At 35.3% G+C, this 18,727-nt stretch overlaps 1 protein-coding gene across 2 annotated transcripts in view; it reads left to right on the forward strand.

Moving 5' to 3' along the window:
• LOC148945515 (RNA-binding Raly-like protein) overlaps positions 1–18,727 on the forward strand; it is a 260,929-nt gene that overhangs the window by 37,018 nt on the left and 205,184 nt on the right. For both annotated transcript variants that reach the window (XM_089098792.1, XM_089098793.1), the window contains exons 3-4: positions 3,915–4,022; positions 18,494–18,572. In XM_089098792.1, the coding sequence (XP_088954918.1) occupies positions 3,915–4,022; positions 18,494–18,572 (187 nt within the window). The remainder of the gene's footprint in view (positions 1–3,914; positions 4,023–18,493; positions 18,573–18,727) is intronic.

Consider the following 18,727-nt stretch of genomic DNA (forward strand, 5'->3'; position numbering starts at 1 on the left):
ACGAACTGTAAGTAAGGAGCGATCCGGTTCAATGGTAACCGAAACTCTAGAAAACGGTATTTTGATACAAATGGATACATCAAAAGAATCATATTTTAATGCTGATTTCAAATATATAAGTTTCATCAAGTTTAATCCTACCCATCAAAAGTTATGCGCCTGAAAAAATTTGGCTGATTTTGGAAAAAAAAGGGGGAAAGACCCCCTAAAAGTTATGGAACCTTAATGAAAATCACACCATAATATTCCGCGTATCAGAGAACCCTACTTTAGAGGTTTCAAGCTCCTATCTACAAAAATGTGGAATTTTGCATTTTTTGCCAGAAGAAAGATCACGGGTGCGTGTTTATTTGTTTTTTTTTCCCCAGGGCTGATCGTATCGACCCAGTGGCCCTAGAATATCGTTTGAGGGCTCATTGAAATGGAAATTAAAAGTTCTAGTGCCTTTTTAAGTAACCAAATAAAATGGAAGGCAATTAGGCCCCCTCCCACACTCATTCTTTTCCCAAAGACACCTGATCAAAATTTTGAGATAGCCATTTTGTTCAGCATGTTCGAAAATATTATAAGTATGTCTTTTAGGATGACTTAATCCTCCGAAGTTCCCGAAGGAGGGCTGAAAGTTATGAACTTTACCCAATGTTAACACATAGTATTGGTTATTGGGAAGTATACAGACGTTTTCAGGGGAGATTTTTCCTGGTAGCGGGGGGGGGGCGGGGTTTATATGGGAGGATCTTTCCATGAGGGAAGTTTTCATGGGAGAAGGGACACTGCTATGAAGGGGACGCCGGACTTCCCAGCATTATTTAAAAAAAAGATCAGAAATTGAATATAAAAAAACAAGTTTTTCAACTGCAACAGCAGCAATATCAAAACTTTAAACGAACAGAAAGTATTACATATATGGTTGGGTTTACCCCCTAGTCAATACCTCGCTCTTTAAGCCAAAGATTTTTTAGTACTCTCATAAGAGCTATTTATTCTTATTAACGGCCTTTGTGATTAAACGGTCATTTTTAAATAATTGTAACAAAATTTGAACTTTAGATTAAGAAGTAATGTAGCGAATATAAGGTATACCCCCTAATAAACGTATTAAAAACCCATTAATATAGAAATTTGCTGTGTGAGTTAACTTATAAACGGTACGTATATTTAAAAACTAAAAACGTTTGACACTAAAATTAAATAGGTTTCAAGCAAGCCATTTAACCACATAAAAGTAAATTAATAAGAAAATTTTGTTTTAATTATTCATGTACGGTGATCCAAGATCAAAACCTGCGTTTATTCAAAAACGTTCAAAAATTAAACAAAAAAAAAGTTTTTTTTAACTGAAAGTAAGGAGCGACATTAAAACTTCAAACGAACAGAAATTATTCCGTATATGAAAGGGGCTGTCCCCTCCTCAACGCCTCACTCTTTACGCTAAAGTTTGACTTTTCACAACTCAAGTTTTTTTTAAACAATCAAAAACTTTAACGTAAAGAGCGAGGCGTTGAGGAGGGGACAGCCCCTTTCATATACGGAATAATTTCTGTTCGTTTGAAGTTTTAATGTCGCTCCTTACTTTCAGTTAAAAAACTTTTTTTTTTATTTAATTATCAGTAAAGACAAGGACTACCACATACGGGACTAAAATACTTTGGTTTTGATTTTAAGCGAGTTTTGATATATTACCTATTTTTTAATAATCATTAGGAAACTGAAGAGGAACTGACTCGTAATATCCAGGGAACAATCAGTAATCTCAAACTGAGGAACAAATTGTCCTTCTTGTCTTCAAGCAGTGGCGGATCCAGGGGAGGGGCGAGAAGGGCGTGCACTCCCTAACATGGTCTAAAGTAGTGTAATTTACTTAATTAACGGAAATTTGCGTTAATTAAACTTGCTCCTAACGCAAGTTTATCAGATCAAACTATTTTTCGCCCCCCCCCCTAACTAAATCCACCCTACAAAAATCAGGATCTGCCGCTGTCTTCAAGCGCAAAAGAAAATCAACAACATCCAGTGACAACTTAGAAGGCTAATCTAAGAATACTGTTATTAAGACTATCCCTTTTTACTGTTTTTAAAAAGTGACACCTCGTATATTAAATTGCTGAAGGATTTTTTCACCAGTAGCCAGAGACAAATTTGCACAAACGCTTTGGAAGTGCAAATACGACTTAAATTTTTATAGCAGTATTTCCCATACCCAACCGCACAAACATATAAAAAGTATCCTGGACATTTTTTTGTCCTTTGTTTGGTAGCCATTTATAATTTCTAGCACATAATGGTGCTAGATACATACGACTGAAAAGAGCATAAAAAATGGGTTTAGAATATAATCTCCTTATCTCCGTCAGCCTCGTCCTTCAGAGTGACCGCAGCCAACAAGGTTTTTCTCCGCTTTTTGGCTCTCCTCAAAAGTTACCAAAATGGCATATATCGCACTTTTTATTATCACAGCCGATTAGTTATGGAATTACCCTATGTAATGTAGTAGAAGAGAGTACCTTGGCCAAGTCTTCCGTAAGCCAGATGATCGACTCCCAAATACAGTACATTAGTGATGCCCCAAGGGGAGACACAAAAGAAAATAGCCAAGATCTACTTTAAGAGAGATTTATGACAGGGGCCTGAGAAGTATGGAGCTGTCCCTTCAACCACACTGAGAGGACGTCAAGACTGCACCTCAGCTTTTAGATGTCTGGCGAAGTCTTATAGGCGTCGTTTACGCTTTCCCTGGTTCCGGGGATCTAAGGTAAGGTTAAAGTCCAGCTAGCCTTACTCTTATTTGTGTTAATTTTATTTGTTTAACTTTGACTAGGTTATTCATTTTAATTTCTACTTGTTTTTAAGATTCATCCATCGTATTACCTGCTATCTTTTTACTTGATATGATTATTTATGTTAAACCACTATTCGCAATGGATATATTTTATTTAATAGTAATTTTTGTTCGTTTTAAGTTTGAGTTATTATATAACTTTATTTCTGTTTTTCTTTTTAGGTTTTCATATTCATCTCTACTTTTCATCGAAAACTTTGTTTTGCGAAGTTTGGCGAAAACTTTTTTTATAATTGATATTTAGATTAATTTAGAGTGACAGGTCATATGTACTTATCAGACTCCCAATGCTGAAGCTTCATAGACAATCCACTGCGCAACCAAATTCACACCTTTTCTTTATGTGTCTCACTGGCATATACCTTTAAAAAATATTCTACCTTTCTCACACAAAAAACGGCGCTTCTTATGTAAATACTTAAAATTGTAGAACATATGTATTAAACGAATAAATATATTACACGAGCTGTCAAAAAGCGTACAAAGTAAGGTTGGATAGTAAGTACTTCAAGTAAGTAAGTAAGTACATCAAGTACTTTAAGGTCTATAGTAAGTACTTCAACAAATGTGGCATTAAAAATATTAAAACACAAATTGCAAAATTAAATAAGTCGGCGCATTTATTGCTTTGCTGTTTCAAGGAGACCAAGCTGAATTCCTTGGTAAAAAAAAAAAATGACTAATAGTAGTTCCGTGTTGAATAAATATCGAGGTCATTTACTTGAAAACTACAACGCCTGTCCTGTCCCTTATGTTTTGTATAAAACAATAAACATGTTAGGCTATAATTGAACTTTAATTTATATTTGAATTTATAGTTATTATAATTATTTAATCATAAATGCTTGTGTATAAATTAATACTTATAGTTAATTATTTTACACTTGTTTGTAATTATTTATAAATTTATAATTATTTAATTTATATTTATAACTAAATTTGTAATTATCAAAATTAAATTTATAATTCAATTTTATAAAGTAAAATAGATGCAAGGTTGGAAAAAATAGAAAATGGTTCATTGATTAAATACTCATTTGATCCTTTTATTTTATCGACCCAAATTCTTTTACAGGTATTTCTATGCACCGTGGGTATGCTTTCATTCAGTTTACAAACCAGTTTGATGCCAAGAGTTCATGTCAGGGTGAGGACGGGCGTACTGTTCTTGGTCAAACTTTAGGTAAGTCCTCTAATACTTTCCTCTTAAACCTGAAATTAAAGTAGATGACCTGTGCTATGTGAGAGCAGCCAAGCACTCTTTTGAAGAAGGGAGGGGGATAGTATTGGATAATAATATTTTTTACCCTTTCTATGGAGGTTTATTTCGTTCTTAAAGATTCTTTACTTTCTGTCTTAGCGTAAACATAATCTGTTGTTACTACTACCGCTACTACTATTGATACTAATACTAGTCCTAGAGCTACTACTACTACTATTGATACTAATACTAGCACTAGAGCTACTAATGATTCTGCTACAACTACTACTACTATTTATACTAATACTAGTAATATAGCTACTACTGATCCTGCTACTTCTACCACTAGTACTATTGATACTAATACTAGTACTAGAGGTACTACTGATCCTGCTACTAGTACTGCTACTACCACTACTACTATTGATACTAATACTAATACTAGAGCTACTACTGATGCTGCTACTACTACCACTACTACTATTGATACTAATACTAGTACTAGAGCTACTACTGATCCTGCTACTACTACTACTAGTACTATTGATACTAATACTAGTACTAGAGCTACTTCTGATCCTGCTACTACTACCACTGCTACTATTGATACTAATACTAGTACTAGAGCTACTTCTGATCCTGCTGCAACTACTACTACTACTACTATTGATACTAATACTAGGTCTAGATTTACTACTGATGCTGCTACTACTATCACTACTACTATTGATACTAATACTAGTACTAGAGCTACTACTGATCCTGCTACTACCACTACTACTACTATTGATACTAATACCAGTAATAGAGCTACTACCGATCCTGCTACTACTACCACTAGTTATTATTGATACTAATACTAGTACTAGAGCTGCTACTGAGCCTGCTGCTACTACTACTACTACTATTAATACTAATACTAGTACTAGAGCTACTACTGATCCTGCTACTGCTACCACTACTACTATTGATACTAATACTAGTACTAGAGCTACTACTGATCCTGCTACTACTACTACTACTACTATTACTACTACTACTAATACTACTACTGCTATTACTTCTACCACCAGGTCCGTTCCTAGGGGGTTGGGGGGTAACCAGGTCAGCTGCCCCAAGCACCCAAGCCAGGGGCGCCGTGCCTGAGGAATTGCCCATTTTAATCAGAATCTCACTTTTATTCGGTTGTTTTGTTTATAGTTGAGTCGGGAGGAGAGCACTGTAAAGAATTTTCCCCCTACTACTACTATTGCTGCCCCTGCTACAACTACTCCTAATACCAGTACTACTATTATTAACAGCTCATTGCAGCACCATCTGTCTGAGGCCAAGATAGGTGTGTAAACTCCACCTTCACCTATATCTTTTCGAAGCTTCGCTCTTTGACCCCCATCCCCCATCCCATGAAGTTTAAATCCCTATAAGGCCATTCTTATGACTCCTTCCCCTCACATTTGGAGGCAACCTGCTTTCTTGATCCGAGACGGATGGCCAAAAAGCACGCTTTTTGGCAGTTTACCATTCATCATCCGTAAAATGTGGCTTAGCCATATTAATCTTTCTTTCATTATAGTCCTAAAAGGTGGGATCGGACGAAATTTTTCATGCAGCTATTTGTTTTATATAGGCTATAGTCAGTCAAATGAGCACCTTCATCTATCCTTAGACAATTCCGCCAGGCCACATCTAGTATACGCTCCTCAACCGTTCGAAGCACCCATATTTGAGGGTTGCACTTCATCATTATCACTACTGTTACTTCTTATATTCCGATACTACGATAAAGAATTATGGAAAGCAGACCGCCCAAAACGTATTATGTTAAATACCTAACCTAACCAAAATACCGACTAAATATTTCAGTAGATTATACCTACATCATAGTTTCTCACTGAGCCAAAGCTAATTGTCAATACAGATAGTAAACCGGTTGTTTGCAGATTCAACAGATCTTACAGAGCGGAATTCTTGAGTATGTTTCATTTTACAGACAATTACCCTAATTTGTATAATACATTTATTGTTGTTAATTATTATTTGTTAATAATTTGTTTATGATTTTTTAATAATTATTATTAACAAAAAAGCTATTTTTAACTAATAATTCATTATTTGTTCAACAAATTTTATATCCTTAAGAAATCATATAAAACAAAGTGAACAAAGTATATGCCTTGTGGGTAGATTGTATAGATTCACCGAGTTTATTGACAAAGGCTTTTTTAGAATGAATAAAAAAAAAAGGTAAAAACTCCATTAAACCAAAAATTAACAAAAATAGAATCAAATAATCTACCAGGCATACAACTACAAGAAATCAGTATCAATAAATAAATGAAACCCAAAAAAAACAAAAATTAAAATAAATAACAGAGTCAAACTCAAAACGAGTAGAAATTAATATGAGTAGGTTCAGAATATAATTTGTACTTTACTGGAAAAAATTCAAATGAATTTACCGAAAAAAAATGTCTATTGTCAGTTTAATATATAGATGTTGATAGATTATATATTCTTAAAATTTTAGTTAATTTTCATATCTCAAAGTTATAAAAATGAAAACATTTAAAAGAATGTTTTTCAATGAAGTAGCTACAAATTATATTCAGGCTTTTAGAAAACATAGGGGTCTAGAGCCCTACTCACATTAATTTCTGATCGTTTTGAGTTTGACTCTGTTATTTATTTTAATTTCTGTTTGTTTCGGGTTTCATTTTTGTTTGGGGGGACAATATGACGTGTGTGTGTGGGGGGGGGGGGTAGCTGCCCTCCGATCACTTTGATTCTTAAGAAGAGTAATAGAGCGTCTGATTACCAATCCAATGAGCCCCCTCCGAAGTTTATATGACCATACTTTCTATAAAAACCTTAAATGTCCCAAGGACATAACGTAAAACCCTTACCCTGAGGGCTGGAGGGATGTTTTATACTTAAGTACATAATTTCCAAACCTTTCAAATACGTAGAACGAAATGGCAATCTCAAAATTTTGCTTGGAAGTGTTAAAGGAAATGTTGGGCGTGGGGGGGGGGGTTTGCCCCCTGATCACTTTTGACTAATACGAAAGGCAATAGTCCTCTCAATTTCCAATTGAATGAGCCCTTTTTGAAGATTTTATGACAAAACATTCTATTAAAACCTTATATACCCCAAGGGTATAGTTTACGACCCTTGTCCTGAGGGCAATGAAGGGACTGTTGTCATCCTCAAAGACATAATTTCCAGACTTTTCAATTACGTTGAACAAAATGGTCATATCGAAATGTTGATCGGAAATGTTAGGGGAAATGATGGGCGTGGGGGGGGGGGGTGTGCTTTTCCCTCCGATTACTTTCGACAGTTAAAAAGGACAATAGCTCTTTCAATTTCCAATCGAATGAGCCTTTTTGAAGTTTTTACGACAACGCATTCTATAAAAACCTTATATGCTCCCAGGGCATTACTTACAACCTTAGCCCTGAGGGCTGTTTGGGGGGTGGGGAGTGTCAAACTCAAAGACATAGTTTTCAGACTATGCATAGTTTTCATAGCCTTCAATTACGTTGATAATTTCGGAGACCACACTGCCTTTCCATGACGATAAAATAAAAGTTCAAAATAGGGATATAATCCTTTTTAATAGACAAGGTATAATAAATTTCACAAAAAATACCAGATATTTCGGTCACATATATAGTGACCGTCATCAGTAGTAAAACTGCTTTACTACTGATGACGGTCACTGTATATTTGACCAAAATATCTGGTATTTTTTATAAAATTTATTATACACTGTCTATTAAAAAGGATTTTATCCCTATTTTGAACTTTTGTTTTATTTTCAATTACGTTCAACAAAATGGCTATATCAAAACATTGATCGTAATTGTTTGGGGAATTGATGGGCGTGGGGTGGGGGGCATTCACCTTCAGATCGCTTTTGAATATTAATAAGGGAACTAGCCCTCTCAATTCCCAATTTAATGCGCCATTTTTAAAGTTTCTATAAAAACATTATATGTCCCCAGAGCTTAACTTTCAACCTTTGCCCAGGGGTCTGTGGGGGGTTTGTCATCCTTAAAAACATAATTTCTGGACCTTTCAACTATGTTGAAGAAAATGGCTATCTCAAAATTTTGATTAAACGTGTTCGGGGAAATGGTGGGCGTGAGAGGGGGGTTAGTTGCCCTTCAATCTCTTTCGACTACTAAAAAGGTTACTAGCCCTTTCGATTTCCAATCGAATGAGCCCTTTTTGAAGCTTGTAAAACTACGCTTTCTATAAGAACCTTATATGCCCCCAGGGCATAACTTATAACGCTTACCCTGAAGGCTGTGGAGGGGGGTGTCATCCTCAAAGATCTAATTTCCAGAACTTTCAATAACGTTGAAAAAAAGGCTATCTGAAAATTTCATTGGATATGTTTGGGAAAATGGTGGGCGTGAGAGGGCCCAAAGGGCGGTTAATTGCCCTCCAATCCCTTTCTACTATGAAAAAGGGCACTAGCCCTTTCAATTTCCAAATTAATGAGCCTTTTTGAAGTTTCTACAACAACCCTCTCTATAAAAACCACATATGCCCCCAGGGCACACCTTAAAACCCTATTCCTGAGGGCTGTGGGAAGGGAGGGGGGTTGTCATCCTCAAAGACCTAATTTCCAGAGCTTTCAACTACGTTGAACAAATTAGCTATCTCAAAATTGTGATTGGATGTGTTTGGGGAAATGGTGGACGTGAGAGGGGGTTAGTTCGGCTCCAACCATTTCCGAATTTTAAAAAGGGCGGTATCCCTTTCAATTTCCAATTTAATAAGACCTTTTTGAAGTTTCTACGACAACGCTATCTATAAAAAAACCTTATATGCCCCAGGGCATAACTTACAACCCTTGCATTGAGGGATGTGTTTGTCATCTTCAAAGACATAATTTCCAGAAGTTTCAACTACGTTGAACAAAATAGCTATCTAAGAATTTTGATTGGATGTGTTTGGGGAAATGGTGGGTGTGAGAGGAGGGTTATCTGACCTCTATTCACTTTCGACTATTAAAAAGGGCACAAGCCCTTTCCATTTTCAATCGAATGAACCCTTTTTTAAGTTTCTACGACAACGCTTTCTATAAAAACCTTATATGCCCCCGGGACATAACTTACAACCCTTGCCTTGAGGGTTGTAGTTGGGGTGTCATCCTCAAAGATCTAATTTCTTGAACTTTAAACTACGTTGAAAAAAATGGCTATCTCAGAATTTTGATTGGATGTGTTTGGCAAAATGGTGGGAGTGAGAGGGAGATTTGTTGCCCTCCAATCACTTTTGACCCCCCGGGCATGATTTACAACCCTTACCTGAGGGATTTGGAGGGTGACGTTGTCATCCGAAAAGACCTAATTTCCAGTACTTTAAACTCCGTTGAAAAAATGGCTATCTCAAAATCGGGATTGGATGCAGTTGGGGAAATTGTTGGCGTGAGAGGGGCGTTAGTTGCCCTCCAATCACTTTTGACTAATAAAAAGGACACTAGCCCTTTCAATTTCCAATCAAATGAGCCCTTTTTGAAATTTTTACAACAACGCTTTCTATAAAAGATTTTTATGCCCCCAAGGCATAGCCCACAACCCTTGCCCAGAGGGCTGGTTGAGGGTTGTCATCCTCAAAGAGATAATTTTCAGAACTTTCAACAACGTTCAAAAAATTGCTATCTCAAAATTTTGGTTGGATGTGTTTGGGGAAATGGTGGGCATGAGAGGGGGGTTAGTTGCCCTCCCATCACTATCAACTATTAAAAAGGACACTAGACGTTTCGATTTCCAATTGAATGAGCCGTTTTTGAATTTTCTACGACATCACTTTCTATAAAAACCTTATATGCCCCCAGGGCATAACTTACAACCCTTGCCCTGAGGGCTCTGAGGGAGTTATTGCCTTCAAAGACCTAATTTCCATAACTTTCAACTGCGTTGAACAAAATAGATATCTCAAAATTTTGATTGCTTGTGTTAGGGAAAATGGTGGGCGTTAGAGGGGGGGTTAGTTGCCTCAAATCACTTTCAAATATTAAAAAGGGCACTAAACCTTTTCAGCTATTAAAAAGGGCACAAGCCCTTCCAATTTCCAATCGAATGAACCCTTTTCGAAGTTTCTACAACTACTTTGATACAAAGTGCCCTAGTCTAAAAGAAAGAAAGAAAGAAAAAAAACGAAATAATACATTGTGCCAACTTAGGCAGCGCTATTGCGCTGCCTAGGATTAGGAAGGTAGCGTCATTAATACTGGCATCACTTTTGGACATCGGGTGCTGCTACTTCAAAGTATTTCTCTTTGTTTTTCATTAATGATATGTCTTTAAGTTAACATTTATAATTCAATATAATACGAGTTCTACCTTTCAAAATCAAAATTCATTATGTAATTTTTTTAGGTTTTCAGTTAGTATATTCAAGTACAGTGTTATAGCTGTATTTTCTTATAGATTTTACATATCCCACCACGCTGGTTTAATGGACCTTTTTTTCTGAAAAGTGTTCCAAAAACTGTTATTTTTTTCCTATTTATACTCTCTAAAGGAGGGTATAAATAGGATTATATTCTGGAGAGTTGTCTCCAGACAAGTCTCCAAATGAGAAAGAATGTTTTCCTGCATAAATGAGTAACTAAGAACTGAATTGGCCTTAAAAATGTTCTTCTTTTATTCGCGCTTGAAATTCTCAGAGAATTACCAATCAAGTTAAAATATTTGAACAAAATTTGACAGATTCCGACTTACTGCAAGTTTTGGCCGCACACGCTGTTCAAATGGTAAACGTACATGTGCCATTTAGCTACCTATTAAAATATATAGAGAATCTTCCAAAAATAGTCTCTACACTTCTTTCGTGGAAAATGCAATAGTGGTAAACTAAACGAAAATATTCACCACAGCAAAGGATCCCTAATTGCAAATTTGACGAGTCGTTAACATTTCTTACAAAAACAAAGCTTGGTCGGAGCTGTTGTGTCCGAAATCCAAAACATACGGAGAAGAACAGCTCTCATTTTAAAAATGAGCAAGCAACGTAGTATTTTAAAATGAGCATTAAAAATGCTCATTTAAAAATGAGCATTAAAATGATTTTTAATGCTCATTTAAATGAGCATTAAAAATGCTCATTTTAAAAATGAGCAAGCAATGTAGTATTTTAAAATGAGCATTAAAAATGCTCATTTAAAAATGAGCATTAAAATGATTTTTAATGCTCATTTAAATGAGCATTAAAAATGCTCATTTTAAAAATGAGCAAGCAACGTAGTATTTTAAAATGAGCATTAAAAATGCTCATTTAAAAATGAGCATTAAAATGATTTTTAATGCTCATTTAAATGAGCATTAAAAATGCTCATTTTAAAAATGAGCAAGCAACGTAGTATTTTAAAATGAGCATTATAAATGCTCATTTAAAAATGAGCATTAAAATGATTTTTAATGCTCATTTAAATGAGCATTAAAAATGCTCATTTTAAAAATGAGCAAGCAACGTAGTATTTTAAAATGAGCATTAAAAATGCTCATTTAAAAATGAGCATTAAAATGATTTTTAATGCTCATTTAAATGAGCATTAAAAATGCTCATTTTAAAAATGAGCAAGCAACGTAGTATTTTAAAATGAGCATTAAAAATGCTCATTTAAAAATGAGCATTAAAATGATTTTTAATGCTCATTTAAATGAGCATTAAAAATGCTCATTTTAAAAATGAGCAAGCAACGTAGTATTTTAAAATGAGCATTAAAAATGCTCATTTAAAAATGAGCATTAAAATGATTTTTAATGCTCATTTAAATGAGCATTAAAAATGCTCATTTTAAAAATGAGCAAGCAACGTAGTATTTTAAAATGAGCATTAAAAATGCTCATTTAAAAATGAGCATTAAAATGATTTTTAATGCTCATTTAAATGAGCATTAAAAATGCTCATTTTAAAAATGAGCAAGCAACATAGTATTTTAAAATGAGCATTAAAAATGCTCATTTAAAAATGAGCATTAAAATGATTTTTAATGCTCATTTAAATGAGCATTAAAAATGCTCATTTTAAAAATGAGCAAGCAACGTAGTATTTTAAAATGAGCATTAAAAATGCTCATTTAAAAATGAGCATTAAAATGATTTTTAATGCTCATTTAAATGAGCATTAAAAATGCTCATTTTAAAAATGAGCAAGCAACGTAGTATTTTAAAATGAGCATTAAAAATGCTCATTTAAAAATGAGCATTAAAATGATTTTTAATGCTCATTTAAATGAGCATTAAAAATGCTCATTTTAAAAATGAGCAAGCAACGTAGTATTTTAAAATGAGCATTAAAAATGCTCATTTAAAAATGAGCATTAAAATGATTTTTAATGCTCATTTAAATGAGCATTAAAAATGCTCATTTTAAAAAGTGAGCAAGCAACGTAGTATTTTAAAATGAGCATTAAAAATGCTCATTTAAAAATGAGCATTAAAATGATTTTTAATGCTCATTTAAATGAGCATTAAAAATGCTCATTTTAAAAATGAGCAAGCAACAATTTCATTAGAATTTAGTTTAAGCAGGTATTCTACAGTGCGTCTTTGCTGTGGGAATCCAAAAACATAGCGTCTTTTGATTTACTCAGGTACGCGTGATATTTCTAGAGTATAGCCTTGGGAAGATCTTGTAACTGGGGCCCAGCGAATGAGTTATTTGACAATTGTACAAGCAAAACCAAATAGTGTTCCCTTTTCAACTGAAACCTGGCTGTGAATAAAGGGGCAATTTAATACTTAAGAGCCATGATCCCAGGGGCTACGGGGATGATTTTTACCCCAAAGACATACGTATTAGACTTCTCGATGTTTCTGAAAAATATTACACAATTTTGATCCAATGTCATGGAACTAAAAGGAGTATAAGAAAAGGAACAGGAGGGAGGCTGGTTGACCCTCCAAATTTGGAGGCCATTCAAATTTGGCCCTAAAAATAGCATTAAAGCTTCAATACACTTTCAAATGAGCACCCAGCCAAGTACCTATAGCTCCATATTCTATACGGGGTGACTGAGGAAAATTATTTATCCCTTTGCCAGGCCCCGTTTTGGGTGGCAGCCAATCTTATTTCTATTTTTGCATCTATAGTGGGATCTCCTCCGCCCAGAACTAGAATATAAGTATCGAGGCAGTGGAGAAGAAGTTCATTGTCCCGGTTTGGGTCTCTTTTTTGGGGGGAGGGGGGAGAGTAGAATGTGCCAAGGAACAAGTTTCAGTAGGTTTCTAACAAGCAAGTTTCAAAATGATCTAGGTCAAAATATTTTTGGCCCCATTTCTGGGTACCCTTGCCCCTTCCACCCTCCTGGAACAAATCATTTGATCTTTTTGTCCCAAAAAACCCTGCCTGAAAGTTTGGGTCCAATCGCACCCCCATCATCAAACAAGTCTCCCCCTCCTTTCCATTATAACACCAATAATTGGTGACTCAAAAATTGTCACTCAATTATGACTCAATTATTGACTTCAATAATTGGTGACTTCCATTATTTACACCACTTGCCCCTGGGGCTGCGGGGATCATGCAATCTACAGAGGCATATTTGAACTGGTTATTTAAAAGTTTTTAATATATGCCTTGGGGTTATGAAGGCTGGGTATCAAAAACGCCGTAGGAGGAGGGATGGTTGCCCTCCAGTAATTTTTGGACCTTATGAAAGGCACAAAAACTTTCAATTTCCAATTGAATGAACCCCCTTCAAAGTTTTTACGACCAGCGCTTCCTTACGAGGTGACGGGAGGGAAAAAAAAATAAAATAATGAACTAAAGGCATATAGTTCTTTATTTAAGCAATGCTAGGGTGCTGCTTCTGGCAACAGACTACAGACATCATGTTTATCTACCAGCTCCTTGCGATTCTCTTTTCTTGCCACCAGTGAATGTTTCCTAAGGTGTTCGAAGCAGCTGGCACAGTGGTATAACTGCTATTGATTCCATTGTTGCTTTTAAATGCCTGGTGGCTGTTTATCTGCTTCCTTAATGCAATTCTTTTTCTTTCCATTGTCTTGTGTCAATCCAGGTAACAGATCTGTGGTAGAAATCTGAGTAAAGCCTCCTCTAAATTGCTCAGTATGTCCCTAGGGGACAGATAGAGAAACGCCTTGCAGATACGTAGGGTAACTCCATAGGAGGCATGGACCAAAGGGGGACATAGTCTCTGATGGTCCATAATTGGAACTGGGGCACACTTGCAGGGGACCACAAATACAGGCGTAAGAGGAAGACGGCTCCTCAAATGCACACTCAGTAGGGCCCACCGGCGTGTGGACGGGTCTCGTGAGTTACAAACCTTCTCCCAGCAATGGATTAAATTGCATGATGACGCAGAACACCATTGTAGGAGGGTCCTCTATATGTTGGATCGAAATTAGAATATTAACAAGATTAGAATATAGGAAGCTAAAGTGATGACAGTGGTTGAAAACTGCTGTGAAGCATCGGCGCTCCGAAAAACGGAGGAAGATTTACTAAATGTTTTGCAGAGAAATTGCCTACGTATTGTTTTGAGTACTCGACTGACTGACCGTATTTCAAACTGTAGACTGCACGAAAAGAGCCATTCAATCCTGCTTTCCAGGGCTATAATGAGGCTTTTAATAGATTGGTATGGAGAAGAGGCGTGCATAGCTGTGTTGGCTTGAGGCTGCTTGGTGTTGAAGTGAGTCGTTAGTAGTAGTAGCAGTAGTATTATTGGCCTTGAAGGTGGCACTTATCTAAGACTACATTCCGTTCCTCTTGCTAATAAATTAAGTAATTGCTCAGTAGTTTTGTAAATGCCGTTCAGGCTTGTCTCCTGTATAGAAACATTACAGCTTGAGAAGTAAAGATTGATACAAATGTTTTGACTTCAATTATGTGCCAAAGCTTTGTCTCCTTCATCATTGTCCGTGAAAACAAGTTAGTTATCTGACTTATTTCGGTAGCTACCAGACTTAAACTGCTAACAGTTCCATACTTAGTTCTAAAGCTAACAGTACAGCTAACAGTTCTAACAGCCAATATCATCTACCTAAATCTACCTCTTATCCTGGGTCCGCACTTCAAGGCTAGAACAATGCACTTCCGATATGTTGACTTAATTTTGATGCTGAAAGTTTAAAATAAAGTTTTAGTCTATACTACGAGTTAATATTAAAATCAAGTAGTTGCAGGCATGCATCACGCCATGGCTAATTGGAGAAAAAGCCAAGACACATAGTCCGAGTGAGAGGCAAATCTGGGATAAGCCCTTTTTAGGATTGTATAAACTGATGTCATTTCATTTGTTCATAGATTAGAGTATCTCGTACATCACAGTTCCATCACTCAGATCCAGTCTGTTGCAAACAGTGGCATATTTTGTTCGAAATAATTATTGGAATGCTTGTCATTTGACACTGCAGACAGTGAATCTCAGTTTCAAAATAAGTGTAACCAAATCTCTAAACATATGTTTTGGATGATTGGTGTAAAATGTCCCCTAATAAGGATGTGGTGTTCTTTTTTTATAGTTTTGTTTTAGTTAGTCTCTAGTGGTTTTTGAATCAAGTAATTTTAATGTTGAATTAAACCGAAGGCTGACGTTCCACTGTACTATAGGGGGGGGGGGGGGTCCAGTAAACTGAAAATTATTATCACAAGATTGCACGCTGACCTTGACGATATTCTTGTTACAACAATTGTACATTGTAATTCTGTGCAGTTGGCCTTTTTCTGGTTTTAACTGACTTATATTCCCACTCCCCTAAATGTAAGGCCCTTCGGAACAACCCTGGGATGGGGATTTAAGCTGGGCAATTTTCCCATTCCTTACATACTGTTTTTTGGGGGAAGGGGGGGGGGGTATACGGACTTTTTTCAGTAGGGGATTATTTTCCGGAGGTAATTTTTCATAAATGGGGATTTCCTGGTATGATTTGAAAAAAGGTTAAATATTAAAAATAAATGTTTTTTTAATTGAACGAAGGGAGAAACATTAAAGCTTGAAAAAAAAACAGAAAGTAATCTGTACATAATGGGGTTGCTCCTCCCCAATCCTCAATCTTTACACTAAGTTTGATTTTTTGTCCCAATTGTTAAAACGACTTCTGAAACACTTTCTAAAAGCCAAAGAATCTCAATGAAAATCAAACCCTCCGATTTAGCTCTTGAATTTGATTGAGATATATTTTTAAAGAACTTTTAGACTTTAACATAAAGAACGAGGGTAAAAAGCGAAGGGGCATTCCCATTCTTATACGGATAATTTCTTTTCGCTCGAAGTTTTAAAGCTGCTCTTTACTTTCGTTAGAAAAAACTTTATTTTTTATTTAATTTATTTTAGAGCCGTCATGTCTAATTTACGAAACCCAGAGTTACGTCGAGAAGTATTAAATCTGACATTTAGAATCTACTTAATAAAGATCCTTTATATTGAAACAAGGTTGTAGAATCGCTTTATTTAATCCCAACCCCTTTATTGGGATTTATCTCACACGGGAATCCTTCGGATTGCAATTATCATTTGAGGAACAGCACAAGAGACTTTCTCTGTTTGATCAAACAGTTCCTGGTAACGAACTTTACGCAAGGAGCGATGCCGCTCAATAGTTACTGAAACTGTAAAAAAAACTAAATTTTGATATCAATAGTATCAAAAGAACGAAGTTTTAATGATGATTGCAACTATATAACATTAATCGAGTTCAGTATTACCCATGAAAGGCTACGAGCCTGAGAAAAATTGCTTCATTTTTGAAAAAGGGGATAACACTCCCTAAAAGCCAAATAATTTCAATGAAAATAAAATCATCTGATTCAGCGTATCAGAAAACCTTAACCTTAAGGTTTCAATCTCCTGTCTGTAAAAATGTGGAATCTTCTATTTTTTGCCAGAAGAAAGATCACGGATGTGTGTTCATTTTTTTCTTCCCCAGGGGTGATCATATCCAACCAATAGTCCTAGATCATCAGGAGAGGGATCATTCCGACAGAAATTAAAAGTTCTAGTACCTTTTTTAGTGACGAAAATGATTGGAGGGTAACTAGCCCCCCTTCCACTCTCCTTTTTCACCAAAATCGTTCGATAAAATTTTTAGATAGCCACTTTCTTCAGCAAAGTTCAAAAATTGAATAACTATGCCATTGGAGATAACATGAATCCCCCAACAGTCTAATGTGATAAGTCTTTAAGTTACAAGATTTGCCCATTGTGTACGTATAGTTTTTTTTTCATTGGGAAATATGCATTCATTTTTCGATTAGGGAGGAGGGAATTTTCTGCTGGGGGGATTTTCACGGGAAGAATTTTCCAGGGGAAGGATAATTCCGGGGTGTGAACTTTTCAGGAAAAATTTTGCACTGGGAGAATTTGCTAGAATTCATACACGAAGTTCGTTTTATTTGTCTTATTTTCTCTTTGCTGACTCAATTTTACGTGTGGAGATGTTAAGGATAATTGTCCGGGGAAACTTTTTTTTGGAATTGAAATGTTTAAATGATTTTTCCTTGGAAGGGGGTATTTCCGTGGAAGTGGAGCCAAATTTCCCGGCATTGTTTAAACAACGATCAGAAATTAAACATAACAACTTTTTTTCAACTCAAAGTAAGAAGCACCATTGAAAGTTAAAACGAACAGAAATTATTGCGTATATGGGTAGGGTTGCTCCCTCCTAAACACCTCACTCTTTACGCTAAAGCTTGAATTTGTCCCAGTTCTTTAATAATGACTCATAAAACACAAGGGTCATTTAATTAGACAAGGGACAATAAGAAGCTTTTTTAAAATAAACAACAATTATTTTTATCGTGAAGAGTAAGGTGTTGAGGAGGGGGCAACCCCCCTAAACCCCATTTACGAATTAATTTTTTTTTTCATTTTAAGTTTCAATGTTGCTCCTTACTTTGAGTTTTAAAAAAATATATTTTTTAACTCAATTCATTCTGATTCGAGATGAATTTGAAACTTGTTCAGTATTAGAATACATTCCCATGAAATTAGAAAAAAAAACATTTTCCTTCCAACAGAGTTTTCTATTGTGGATCATATCAATTATCTCTATAACGCCCATGTATAACATCCATGTGTGCCCCCTTTTAAGTAAATCAATTTGAAAAGGATTATTACTTCTTAATAAATTCGTCCCCTTATCTCAAAATTGGAATATTTTTATCACTAAATAGATACTGAATCACGTCGACATTTCATTTTGAAGTCAATTTTTTTTATCTTGAGCCTAAGAGTAGGTAAATCTTCCTCTGTGCTACATCGTTATATTGGTTCTCCTCTGAGGTCTTCGGGCATAATGTACTTAAATATGGTGAATTAAAGCTATTTTAAGATTATGTATCCATAAATCTATGTCCGTACATCATAGCACTTAATTTTTATACTTTTTTTATTTTTAAGAATATTTTTACTGATCGTTTTTGTAAAATAAACTTTCAGTTTTATGTTTTTTTGTGGCTTTCAGACGTAAACTTGGTGACAGAACCAAAGCCACATCAAATAGGAAAAAAGAAACCAAATCATGGCAAAGTCTCTAATGATTGGTGAGTTTTATTTAATATTTTGCGTTTTCAAATTACATTTTTTTTTTAATTACCAGCTTATTGAGCATTTAGCACATTTTTTCAATGTGTAATTAAAGGCGATATATATATATATATATATATATATATATATATATATATATATATATATATAT

This window comes from Artemia sp. Qi Xiang Cuo, chromosome 13, assembly GCF_049724085.1.
Source record: "Artemia sp. Qi Xiang Cuo chromosome 13, ASM4972408v1, whole genome shotgun sequence".
NCBI lineage: Eukaryota > Metazoa > Arthropoda > Branchiopoda > Anostraca > Artemiidae > Artemia > Artemia sp. Qi Xiang Cuo.